Source organism: Equus przewalskii, chromosome 1 (assembly GCF_037783145.1).
Source record: "Equus przewalskii isolate Varuska chromosome 1, EquPr2, whole genome shotgun sequence".
NCBI lineage: Eukaryota > Metazoa > Chordata > Mammalia > Perissodactyla > Equidae > Equus > Equus przewalskii.
In genome coordinates this window covers 10,356,539-10,369,864 of record NC_091831.1, presented here as the reverse complement: position 1 = coordinate 10,369,864, position 13,326 = coordinate 10,356,539, and the positions used below count along the sequence as shown (strand labels likewise).

The window sequence follows — 13,326 nt, the reverse complement described above, 5'->3', positions numbered from 1 at the left end:
GGCTGCAGCCACTCCTGAATGCAAGGAAGGAGTGGGAGGGAAGTTCACCAGGCAGGTTTTCAGCACTGGCCAGCACAGAGGGTGCCTGGTAGGCTGCCACTCACGTCAACAATAATGAAGACAGCTCCCAGGGGTCGCTTCCAGTTCCATAGGGCCTGAAGGTTACACGCTTTGGAGGCGGCGTGGATGGGAGAGACGGGTGCCTCATTGAGCAAAAGAATGTAGACATATCTTACTTTTATAAATCGTACAAAAACATGTGGCTGTGTCAATATGTTGATAGCTTGGGAAGAACCCATGTACATGGTGGGGGTAGGGGGATGGGGCCCTGAAGCTTAAGCTTCACTAGCTTCATGGTGAATTGGTCTCTGCAGCTGCCATTTGTTGAGCTGTCACCATGTAGCGTGACCACTTGCCTTGATTTGCCTGGGACTTGCAGATTTTAGCATGGAAGTGTCTCATGTCCCAGGCAACTCCTCGATTCTGAGCAAACTGGGATACTGGTCACCCTACAAATGGCAGACTCTGGGATTAGTCAGGGTCATACTCCACAAACCCCACCAAGTACTCTCTCTCTGTCATCCCACTTTAAAAATACAGAGGCTGGGCTTCGAAGGGTCAAGGTCTTGGTCTGTCACCCAGGACTGATAGAGTCGATGCCAGACTCTGAGAATCTCAAAAACGTTACGCTGAGTGAAAGAAGCAGACACACCAGGACCAGGGGACCTACTCTGTGACTCCATTTCTGTAGAATTTAGAAATGGAGAGTAAATGGGTAATGACAGAAAGCCGACCTGGTGGAGGAGATTGACTGCAAAGGGGCAGAAGGGGGCTATTTATGTTAGTGGAAATGTTCTGTGTCTTATTGTGGGGGTGATTATTGTCAAACCTCACTGAATAGTACACTTACAATGGCTGCATTTAATTTTATGTAAATTTATTTTAAATTATCCAATCTAAGTTGTGAATTTTTGACTGACGCCTAAGTAGTCATTTCCAAATTCCATCTGTCAGGGAACAGACACAGTGCCAACCCTTTTATTTGGCTTGGGCCTACAGGAAATCCCCAACATGAAATGCTCAAGTACCTAGAAAGTGTGACACACACATGTGGAGGCCTCAGTTTGTCATTCACCAGGGACACACTGAGCGTTTGCTGTGTCCCAGGCACTGTGCTGGCTGCGAAGATGGTGCTGCTCATTACTTGGCAAGGTCATGCCTGATCCTTTGACACAGGAGAAATGGGGAGAGGAAGGGGACACTCGTTACCCACTAGACTGACCTGTCAGCCATGGCTGGATGCCTGGGCTTGAGGGTCTGCACTCGCCATTGTGGTCACTGGGTTCCCTTTTCTTAGTCCCTACAGACACCGGGTCTCCTTCTGAGAGGAGCTGAGCAGGTTAGGGAGACCCACATGCAGAGAAGGTACATACTGGTCACGCCATGGAAATGTTCTAGGCAACCCGGCTTTCTCATTCGGCCCTGTAAACCGACTGTGTTAGATCCTGGTTTGTCATGAGTTTAGTCAGTGGGAGTCAGTCCATGAAAGGTGATCAGCCATCCTGGTTCCAAATGTGCAGCCTGGAGACCCTGACCTCTGAGCCGCCCCGTGATGTTCCCTCATCTCCATCAGGAGCTGCCAAAGGAACGTGCCCACCCTGGTTCTTCTAACTCGACAGATGGTGGGCAGCACATGCCTCATTCTGATTCCTCTGTTCATTTAAACACCTGTGTCCCCTACCAAACCGAGTGCCTCAGGGGCAGGGCCAATATTTTATTCCTCTTTGCAACTCCCAGTCCCCCGGGGTGGAGCCTAAGCCTTTATAACCACATTACTAATGGCAGGTTTGTATGCCAGCCACTGAACTAAGAGTTCTCAATGACTTCCAGTTTCTCAGGATGACTTTTATTTCCATTTAATCATGAGGAAATGGAGGCTTACAAAAGTTAAGCTGCTTGCCCAAGGTCACGTGATCGTGGACTGTGAACATCAGAATTCAAAGACAGGGCGACAAGATCCATAGCCAGAACTTTCCACAGCTCCTCCAGGTGCCCCATTTAGCAGGTGCTGACAAATGGTGGCTGATGGGGCTGAGTAGATGAGGTCTCCCCCAATGACACACTGAGCTTCTTCCTAACTGAGCAGATGTCTGCGAATGAACGTTAATCTACAATCAGAACTGCTTCTCATGATCGAGAAGTAACCCTGTGCTCCACGTGCACTGTTTGGAGTGGATTCAGACTTTAGCTTGACTGTAGAAACCACAGACACATGGGGATTCTAAGAAAACTCTCATGTTCATGTACAGAGTTAAGTGGAAGGCACCTCGGCTCCTCTTTGAAGGAGTAACAACGTGACAACATTTATATGGTTTATTGTGACAACCATTGGCACTCAACTATAAAGTCAAAAATTTTTAAGAATATATAAAGGCAGAAAACACAGTGTACTTACCATGAAGAGATGGAGGACAGAGCCCACTCTGGGTCCTTCCGCGACCTGAGTCCAACGTGCGGGCTCTGGTGCCCCTGCAGGCCAGGCTGGTCCTGCCCCAGGTCTGGGACCTCAGGAACCTCTTTCTGCCCTCAGAAGGGAGAATAGGAAGCCAGTGATCAGAGAGGAGAAGGGAAGGGGACGAGCGGGGCAAAACCACTTTAAGCTACTTGTTATACCTTCTCTTTTCACACGTTTTTCTGGAGGGACAGATTCAGAGTTGGGTTCTGAACTGCAGGTATGCAGTGAACGCCTCTCCAACTCTCCCTGTTCTGGGGGATAATCATGTTTAAGCTGTACAAGTGTGGCCTCAGGAGGGCTTGTCTAACCTCCCAAACGGCCCGGGATCGGGTTTTGCTGCTGACAGTGGACAGGACTAAATGTGACTAAGCGACAAACTGTTTTTTTTTTTAAAGAGTAAGTTTGCCTTACATTTTAGGACTTCTGTGCAGGCCACTATGGTGTGATTTTTGTGCTCGTTCTTACAAAAGCGCCCGTGGCTTGTGGGAACTCGGACCTGGGAACTCGTACTTCCCCTTAGAAGTTTGCTTCTGACTATCATCGCATTTGGGAGGGAAGATTTCCCCCAGTCTCCACCTGGTGATGCCCGCTTGTGTTCACCTCACGTGGGGCCAGATGATCATGATCATAGAGCTTCCTGGGGCCTTGTTCACCTGTGTCTTCTTGGTACTTGGGAGGGCAGCTCCCGGCCCAGTCCTTCATTCGGAACTGCAGTTTTACTGGGCCGCTGTCCCCTAGACCTTTCATCCATTCCTTGGATATTTACTGATGCTGCTGATGCTGTTGCTGATGCTCTACCAAGCCCTTGGAAAAGAGAGAGATGCTTAGACATCACCCTTTCCTTCTGATGCTCACAGACCACCAGGCACAGGTTCCCTCCACAGAAAGGTCACTTACAAGATGGTAGGCACATCCAGCAGCATGGGGGACCGACATTCTCATGAATTTGCTGCCTGGTGAAAGGCACAGTGGCAAATGGCGCCATGGTCCAGGGAGTGAGAAAGCAGAGTGTGACAGGAAGTGCTCAGGTGGCCATGGCCCACCCCCTTGTCCACAGGAGCCTCTGGCGAGGTCCCTGCCCCAGAGGTAGAGACCTGCTGCAGCCTTGACTCCAGATCTCTGTTGCTCCAGCTCCAGCAGCTCCAGACTCCAAGCTGCAGTAGCTACTGACCCAGCCGGCAGCACAGGGAAACTGCTCCCGTCAGCTCCTCCCACAAGGACGGGACTGACTCCTCCCAGCAGCAGTGAGAAGGAAACAGCACAAGCCAGAACGGCCCTGAGCCAAGGGGTCCAAGCTCAGCTGAGTAACAGAAGGGCACGGGGTCATCGAGACACACCCTCTGCCCAGGAGGAGCAGCTCCCAGGAGACCCCAACACCCGGCCACACTGTGGTCCCCCATATGGGGTGGAGGAAGGCGATGAGTGAGAGGAAGGAGTCTTGTTAGTCAGGCGGCAGGCCCCTCCCAGGCCATGGGGCCCTGGCAGCAGGCATGTGCCATCTCCCTGTGGTTCTGGCGGGGTCTGAAGGCTTGTTGAGTCACTTTCCTCTCCTTCTAACCAAAGTCACCAATGAGATCCCCTTAGCAGGTGACATTTGCCTGACTCTGCTCCCCTGCCTGCCTCTCCCAGGTAGATAATGATACCATCACCTATTCCAACGTCCTCAAAGCAGCTGTTTCAAGCGGCATCATCAAGAGGAAGAAGGACCTGCACATTCACGTCAGCTGCAAGATGCTCCAGGACACCTGGGTTGAGACGATGTACATCGCTAATGACACCATCGAGGTCACGGAAATCCAGTATGGCAACTTTGATGTGAACATTTCCTTTTATACATCCTCTTCATTCTCCAATCGTGTGACCAGCAGCCCGTACTATGTGGACCTGGACCAGAATTTGTACCTTCAGGCTGAAATCCTCCATTCCGACACCTCCTTGGACTTGTTTGTGGACACCTGCGTGGCTTCGCCATATTCCAGTGACTTTACGTCTCTGACTTATGACCTAATCCGGAGCGGGTAAGGAGTGTCTTCCTGGGGGGCACTTCAACCTTTGCCTGGTAACTCAAACACGAGTAGCCCAAAGGCTCAAGGAATGTAGGTTTTTGTCCTAGTCGCTCAGTCTTAACCAGTCAAGTTATCGTCTCTGGTTAACACACAGGGAGATGGGAGTCTGGAGAAGTGAATGACTCACCAGTGGTCACCAGTCAGGTTAGCTGTAAACTGGGATTAGACCCCGGGTGACCAAACTCCAGGCAAGCCTTCGTATTCAAAAGACATGCGTGCAGTGGGAAATCATTGCTTTTGGAGCAGATCAAGATTGAGATGCCAGCCCTGCCACACCCTAGCTGTATCACTCCGGGCAGGCAGTTGCACCTCTCTGAGCCCGTTTCTTCGCCCATCACATGAGCATAGTGATGCCCACATCATAGGCTGTCGGGAGGATTCAATGAGAAAGAGTAGATGGGGCCCTGGGCAAAGAGCATGCGCAGCAGGTGGTCCGCAAGGAATGTTGCATCAAAGGCAGCAGAAGGTCCCTTGACCTCCATCAGCTGAGAATGGACGTGCCTAGAGTCCATGGTTCCAACCAAACTCAAGAGATGCAGAGGGGAGGCCAGTAGTGCCAGGCTGGGGTCAGTGGTGCCCAGGTTGGGGTTCTCTACAATTGTTCTGCTTCCCGGATGATGGACTCTGGTGAGTCCTGTCCTCTTCTGAGCTCATGGAGGGGTCCTAGGACCCCGGAGTGTGCACCTCCAGTCCCTTCTCTTTCGTCTCTGTCCATTGGCGTGCGCACCATTTCCTGGCTTACGATTTGACCTTGGCTCCTCAGTAACAATTGCTTCATGCGGAAGTTGTACTGGGAGGGTCAGGGGCTGTGCTAGGAATTAGGGTTGGGAGGTTAAGTGTCACACCTCCCTGGACACTAAAAACAGCGTTTCTTCCCAGGCACAGTTTGAATACGTGCCAATTTGATAAATGGGTATTGAGGCTTGTCTTTTTCACCGTCTATGCAGTCGGTTCAATTCACAGCAGCTCCTTGGCAGCAAAGAAGGGGGAGTAGCTCACTCAACTCCTCTTTCTACAAAGAGTAACAAGGTGATACCTGATTATGTTGAATGATTGAGATGAATTCAAATGAGCGAGTGATTTAGTTCTTCTTTGCTAAAGAATTCTTGTGGGTCAAATTCGGGCACATAAATGCACAGAAGCTGATGGTGTTTTCTGGGTTAGAGGGGGAGGTGCATGTGGGGGAAGATGTGTCCACTGTACCTGGAGCCCAGGGACTCGTTAGCTGCACCTGACCGCCAACCACCTGGATGCCCGTTAGAATGATCTGGAGCTTCAAACAACCCATGCCTGGGCCCCACCTGCACATTCTCTTTATTTGATCTGTGCTGGAGCTCAGGCATCTGTATTTTAAAAATGTCCTGGGGAGATTGTGAAGTGTAGCCTGGGTTGTGCAGCTCTGGCTCACAGACCGCAGACTGATGTGGGTTTGTGGGAAATGCAGTTCCTGCCCAGTGGCCCCTGAGCTTCCCCAACCTTGTTTATGACTGTCCGACCTCCTTGTGGGTCTTTGGGGACTTTCTCTCCCACCTTTGTTGCTAAAGTGAATACTGTGGAAAAAGAACTTGGTATCTGAATGTGAGTTGAGAGCAGAGGAAGGAAGCTCTGGAAGGCAGAAGCAAGACAGCAAGTGGACCCTGGGTCACATCTCCAGGCTAGTCAGGATGCCCGGGCGACACCTGCCATGCATCCCCAAAACTTTCCACGCTGAACCCCATGGGCAGGGTCCTTTCTGTTGTCTTGGCCGCATTGCCTGGAATCTTCCCGTCAGTGCTGCATGCGGTCAGTGTGAGCTCCTTCTCAGCTGGGTGGAGCTGGGAGATGCGCCTTCCCCGTAGCTGAGTAAAATCTCTTTCAGCGGATCCTTAGGTAATGATCCTTGTAGCACCAGCAGAGATGAGGTGCCGGAGGGATTGCGGAGTGCTTGATATGAGGGCCGGGCGTCCTGGAGGGTACCCGGCGCATGAGGAAAGCATAGCTGCCCGGGGTGCAGGGCAGGGGGAGGTGGTCACGAAACAGCCCTGGACAGGGAGGGCACCAGAGACACCAGAGAGCAGTCGAGTGTCTCCCGGCCTGGCCCTGAGACCAGGAAAGGGAAGGAAATGTCATCTTCCTTCCTGCCCCTACTCTGGGCCCTGTCACCTCCTGGACTCACCTGGGCTCCCTGGGGCCATTGAGCACATGGTCACAGAGCACCCGCTGTGCACTGTGGGCCTGCTTGTCTGCGTGGGAACCCTGGGCTGAGTTGCTGCGTTAGGATGCTGCTGACGTCCCAGAGCTGCCAGGACGTCCCTGCAGGGCTGACAGCCAGTGTCTGGGCTACGCATTCAGAGGGTGGATCGGAGGGGCAGCGGGGGCCCGGGCCTTGGACTTGCCTGCCTGGGGCATCCGAGTCCTGAAGAGCACAGGGTGCTGGTGAGAGCTCACGGGCGACTCTTCTCTGCTTCCAGGTGTGTGAAGGACGTGACCTATCAAACTTTGCCCCGGCCGTCGCCCCGCGTCGCCCGCTTCAAGTTCAGCTCCTTCCACTTCCTGAACCGCTTCCCCTCCGTGTACCTGCAGTGTAGGATGGTGGCGTGCAGGGCGTACGACTACTCCTCCCGCTGCCACAGGGGCTGTGTGGTGAGGTCCAAGAGGGACGTAGGCTCCTACCAGGAGAAGGTGGACGTCGTCCTGGGCCCCTTCCAGCTGCAGGCCCCCAGTGCTGAGAAGAGAAGCCTGGGTAGGTGGCCCTCCTGTCCCACCGCCCAGCAGGGCCCAGGCCTGTGACCCCTGGGGACTCGGGATGTCTCTGTGGGTGTAACGTTCCACCTCAATTTGTGCACCTACTGTGTGCCAGGCATGCTGTGCTACGTTGCGCCATGCGGAGTTGCTTCCAGCCTTCTTCCAAGGGCTCCTGGTCTATGGGGACCCATGTGTGGGGTTTGGGCATGGGAGTTCTGACCTGGGACACAGACACAGCTGTTCCCTTTATCCCCTGGGTCTGAACTCCCAGAACCTCACGCTCCTCACCTGAGAGACAAAAGTGTTAATGCTCACCTCTTAGGACTGTTGAGGGTTACAAAAATGTGTTGGTTAAGTGGCCTCAGCCCCTGCCTGGTACAAGTCACTGGGTGCGATAACCGGTGGTTTTCTTACTGTTGTCATTGTCACCGATATTAACAACATTACTGATAACATTATTGCTCGTGACAATAGCAACAACAAGTTAGGCCCAGGGGTAATGACATCAGGGCGTGGAGGCCGTCGGGACGCTGGCAGGGTTGGTCTATTCTGGCTGCCCGCAGGGCCGTACACTGGACAAACTGCTTCCTTTCCTCCATTGGGACAGGGACCGTGTTTCCTGCTGCGCTGTCTTGTTGTGGGTGTGGGTGAGGAAGTGTTCGCAGAGGGATTCCCGGGATTTCTGGTCCAGGCCGGGGCCAGGTCAACAGACGTGGGGGCCCTGGTGACAGGGGCACGTGTGGGCTAGCAGTAGTTGTCACAAACCCTCCCCTTGGTCACAGGCCTCCATCCCACAGAGCATCCTTGATGGCTCTCTCTCCTTGAGTCCCCAGATCAGTCTATCCTGACGTCCAGATGATCTAGGCTCTTTCCTCGCTCTTCATCCCATGCATGTTTTTTGAAGGCCTATTGAGTTCCAGGTGACAAATTCCTAAACAAACAGAAACAGATCAAAATCCCCGCCCCTGTGGAGCTGACACTGGGCAGGAGGGGATGCAATTCAGAAATGAGTCACATACGTTGACTGTGTGACACCTCTGCTGGGAGTCGGAGCTACAGAGAAGAGGACGGCGGGTGGGTGATGGGTGACAGGGATGCTGCTCGCGTCTCTCCTCTCCCTTCTCTCCCCTCAGCGCTGCAGGAGCTGGCGCCTGGGTACCTCCTGCCTGTGACTCTGCACCCATCTCCCAGCTGGCCTCAGTGCCCCCGCTCTCTCCCCTCCCGTCTATCGGGAGCCTCCATCCAGATTTGACCTCCCAAAGCCCAGCTCTGACTTCCCGCCCCAAAACCTGCTCTGACTCTGTTGGCTGACAAGACAATGAAACCTCCCTGGGTTGACCTTCCACTGCCCTTTGGAGCCTGACCTCAGTTTCCCCTCAGCACTTCTCTCTCCTATTCCTTTTTCCTGTCCCACCAGACAGACAGTTCTGATTTCAATCACGGCCCTGGGACCCCCACCTGACTTGTCCCCCGTCTTTCTCCCCTGGGCTCGTCGTGATGCCGACCCTCTTCTCCTGGTCCCTCTCCTTCCCAGACCTGTCGGTGGCTGACGTGGAGGAGCAAGCCAGCACCCAGGGGAGCTACCACAGTGTTGCCATCTCTGCTGGGGTCTTCCTGGTCGTGGTCCTGGTTGTGGCAGCCTTCATAATGGGGAGGAACACCAGCGCCACCAGTGGCCATCCTTGGAGCTCTAAGATGTGAAGCCAGGAGAACACGCACAGCACTCAGTCATTGACCCCATATACTTCGGTACCCACGACAAAGGAAGAAATGAGTGCCCAGACCTTGGCACCCAGCAGCACCCCACCTCTGTCCACTCTGGCCCAGGCACATGGAGGGGTGGGTTGAGGTGGGGCAAAAAGATGGGAGCAGGTTTCCCAGGAACACAAGTTCGGTGCTGAGACAAAATGTCAGGCAAGCAGGAGCCGGTGTCTAAAATCCTGCATGCAGCTGTGAGCCGAAGTTTCTCTGTAGTAGTAGCAGCCGAGCTTTCTCTGATTGACTTGCTATTCTGATCTTTATAAACCAGCTTCTCAGGCCTGTAGTGTAGATCTTAGCTTTCCCATTTATAGCACAAACTGAATAAAGAGCTTTTTTCTACGCAAGTGTTGATTTGGTCGTTGTTTCTAGTGGCTCACCTAAGCACTGATCCCTTCAAAGTAAGCAGTCGTAGGGTGGGCTGTCACAAGGAATAACAAAGGCCAGGGAGCTCTGCCCTGTGGCTTCCAGAACCTTTTAGGGGATAGATAAAGTGTCCTCCATTGTCCTTGGTATGTTTGGGTTTTCTCCAAAGCAGGAAACACAGGGTGCAGGCTAGAGAAGGACCAGAATGCTAATGGCATTGTGATTTTAAAATTCAAGGTGACTACCTCCATTTCTCCAGGAAGCTGTGCACCTTCTGGTGTTGACATCACATCCAGAACTATGGGCTGAGGGGTTAGGGAAGAGAATAAACTCCTCAGGGCCCCTAGGATCACCGAGCATTGGACCGGGCCACCAGGAGGCCTGTTCGCATATAGTTTCCAGGGAGCAGTGGATTGACAGGTGACCCCAGGATCTAGCAGAAACAAAGGGATGAGGTGGCTTCCAAAGAGGCAGGGAATTTCCCAGAAAATAGGAGAGAAGCCAGACCCAGGGCCCCTAGGTCAGGCTTGGGAAGAATGGGAGCTTTTGCATATGGCCTTGGCAATGCCAACATTTGCTCCTCTGAGCCAGGCGGAGGACCTGACCCTGGGAGAGGACTGCTAAGATGAGTCTCACTCCAGAGGTGTGCCTTGAGCAGGGTGAGACCCAGCAGGGCAGCAGCTGCAGGGGAGCCCCCAGGACAGGGGCCGGAGATTCCAGCAGAGTTGTGGCCACTGCGGCCAGTTGACTAAGGCTCACCGACAGCCTGGAACACTGGTGAGAAATCTCAGCCTCCACGGGATGCAGGTGACCCCTGAGCCTTGCCAGGAGCGAGGGGCACTGGGGAGATTACCTGTGTCCAGTATCCTTGCCATCATCGCCTGCACTCATCCAGCTCATCCAGGCTGGAAGAAGGAGGAAAGCATTGAGGGTCCCTGTGATGGCAAGTTTGCCCCACAGAGCAGTGACAACACAGTGAAATGTAATCACCAGGCCCGGGATCTGAGCGGATGTGGAGAAGCAGCAATCTGGAGCTGACACGTGGCTTTGAAATATACATCAGAGGAACAAAGCAGCAAGCTGGACATTTAAGAACTGGAAGAATGTCCAGTGCCTGTGAGCCCACACAGGACTCTGACTTCATTCATCCCTTCATTCATTCCATCAGATGCTGGCCCCAAGCCAGGCTCTGTGCTTGGCTCTGGGGATACAGAGAGGGGTTACAAATATCCCTGCCTTTATAAAGGGGAACTTGGTCCCACCAGACTCCGCCTGGAATCTTCTCTCTCATTGGGAAGAACCCCTGCCCCTCAGGAACCAGCCGTCCCTCACAGATGACCACTATGTCCAGGTTGGCTCCTGGCCATGGGCTCCTCTCAAGGGAAGAGATCGTGGCCCTTTCTGAGCACAAGGCCGGGCTCTGAATGTGATGAGTGAACTTGTGGTGACGTGGCCAGCAGGGAACAGGTCAATGTGGACGCTGGGGCTCCAGCAGGGGAGGGCTGGGGCAGACTACAGGGGCACACACAGCACCACCAGGTGGCTCAGGGGAGGAGCATGCAGTGGGTGGGCAGAGCCAAAAGCCATGACAGGTATGCAGGAGGTTGGGTGACAGCCTCCTGGGCCCAGGCAGGTGGGTGGCTAATGTGTACAGATGAGTCTGGGAGCAAGAGACAGTGAGGTCCAGGTGAGAGGCAGAGGCAGGAGGCACAGGCATGGGAGACGGGGCTCTGGGTGGAGGCTGTGGGACGAGGCACTGCCCAGGCACAGAGGGATGGGAAAAGCTGGCTGGGCGTGGGAGTAGGGACCCAGCGTCCATCCCCGCCCTGCGCAGGGTGGGGCTGACACCAGGCTGCTGCGCTTTCCAGCAGCTGAGACTGTGGTTTAGGGCTGGGATGCTCGACCCTGGCTGCACATGGGGGCGACCTGGGTGGGGGCTTTAAAGCTGCTGCTGCCAGGGCGCACCCAGAACACTTAGATCAGGATCTCTGCGGGTGGGCCTGACCTCGGTGTTTGAAAATCTCCAGCGGGTGCCCATGGAGCCAAGGCGGAGATCCGTGGCTTAGGACCCCTTCAATCCCTCTCAAGAGGCCAGTTTTGCCGGCTTCTGAGAAGGAGCAGGGGAGGGAAGGGTCCCTGCTGTACAGACGGGAGGACTCTGGGGCGGGGCCAAGCCCACTGGCCCTGAGCGCTTCCTAAAGAGGCACTTCCCTTTCGGAATAGCTACTCCACCTGAGCTGTGACAGACTGTCTTATTCCTCCCTAAAGCCCTTCATTTGGCCGACCTCATTGCCTCCACCTGTGCTACCAGTAAGACTACGGCATGGAGGAAATTTGGACTGAGCTTCTCTTCCCAGCCAGACACCTGCCAGGCACCTCAGACATGTGCATCGCAGGCCCCCTGAGAGCTGTGTGGGTCAGGGGTTATCATTCCCTCTGGCAGGGACGGAAACCAGAGCCCAGAGAGGTGACACAGCACAGAACACAGGCACGATCCTGGGTAGGGAGAGGCAGAGCTCGCCCGGATTCCTGTCCGAGGACGCCTAGTGCCAGGTTCTCCTCCCTCCTCTGCCCCCAGCCCCAGGCCCCCAGGAGCCCAGGGGTACCGACTTCACAAAAATATTGCATATCTTACTGCATCCTGCACTCCTGTCTGCAGCTGTACAAGTGTGGAATGCTTGCAGGCGAGGGCCAGGTGCATAAGGAGGGGTTTGTGGGTTGTTGTGACTCCTCCATCTGTCTACAGCCTGGCTGGGCACGGGGACCTCTCACCTTACCTGGTTAAAATGGCAAGATTGTTTTCGGTGTTTTCCTTCCCTTTATCTTTAATGTTTTACCTGAGTGTTTGCTAACCTGTTCTGCTAGATAGCTCCAATGTTCTGATTTTTCTACCTATTCATCTCCTTACTCAGGGCTTTGTAACCCCTTTCTTCCTTTTTTTTTTTTTCAGATATGGGGGGCTTCTTGAGGATTTCTTTTATGGGGTGTCTTGTGGCGATGAACTCCCTTAGTTTTTGTTTATCTGGGAAAGTTTTTATTTCTCCATCATATCTTGAAGGATATTTTTGCTGGATAGAGTATTCTTGGTTGAAAGTTTCTGTCTTTCAAAGATTTGAATATGTCATTCCACTCTCTCCTGGCCTGTAATGTTTCTGCTGAGAAATCTGCTGAAAGCCTGATAGGAGTTTCTCTGTAAGTTTTTCTTCTGCCTTGCTGCCCTTAGTATTTTTTCTTTGTCATTTACTTTTGCCAGCTTCAGTACTATATGCCTGGCAGTACATCTTTTTACATTGACATAGTTAGGAGATCTGGTGGTCTTTTTCACGTGGATTTCCATCTCCTTCCCCAGGTTTGGAAAGTTCTCCACTATTATTTTGTTGAACACACTTTCTGCTCCATTTTCCTTCTCTTCTTCCTCTTGAATACCTGTAATCCTTATGTCTCATTTCCTAATTGAGTCAGATATTTCTCAGAGACTTTCTTCATTTCTTTTTAGTCTTAGTTCTCTCTCTTGCTCCATCTGAAACATTTCTATGTTTCTGTCCTCAATGATGCTAATTCGTTCCTCTGATGTTATCAGCTTTACTGTTGAGGGACTCTATATTCTGCTTTATCTCATTCATTGTGTTTTTCATCTCCAATATTTCAGTTTGGTTCTTCTTTATAGTTTCAATCTCTTTTGTGGATTAGCCCCTGAGCTCGTTGAATTATTTATCGGAATTCTCTTCTTAGTCATTGAACTTTTTAATGATAGCTATTTTGATTTCTGTGTCATTTAGGTTATAGATTTCTGTGTCTTCAGGATTGGTTTCTGGGTATACTTGTCATTTTCTTTCTGGTCTGAAGATTTAATACATTTTTTTCATACTGCTACATGGCGTGGATTGTGCTTCTGCA

At 52.7% G+C, this 13,326-nt stretch overlaps 1 protein-coding gene across 14 annotated transcripts in view; it reads left to right on the top strand.

Moving 5' to 3' along the window:
* The window catches only part of DMBT1 (deleted in malignant brain tumors 1), a 55,150-nt gene extending 45,740 nt beyond the window's left edge, over nucleotides 1-9,410 (top strand). For all 14 annotated transcript variants that reach the window (XM_070631937.1, XM_070631961.1, XM_070631926.1 and 11 more), the window contains 3 exons: nucleotides 4,145-4,533; nucleotides 7,032-7,303; nucleotides 8,840-9,410. In XM_070631937.1, coding sequence (XP_070488038.1) covers nucleotides 4,145-4,533; nucleotides 7,032-7,303; nucleotides 8,840-9,006 — 828 coding nt within the window. In that variant the 3' untranslated portion in view covers nucleotides 9,007-9,410. The remainder of the gene's footprint in view (nucleotides 1-4,144; nucleotides 4,534-7,031; nucleotides 7,304-8,839) is intronic.
* Nucleotides 9,411-13,326: the final 3,916 nt, after the last annotated feature.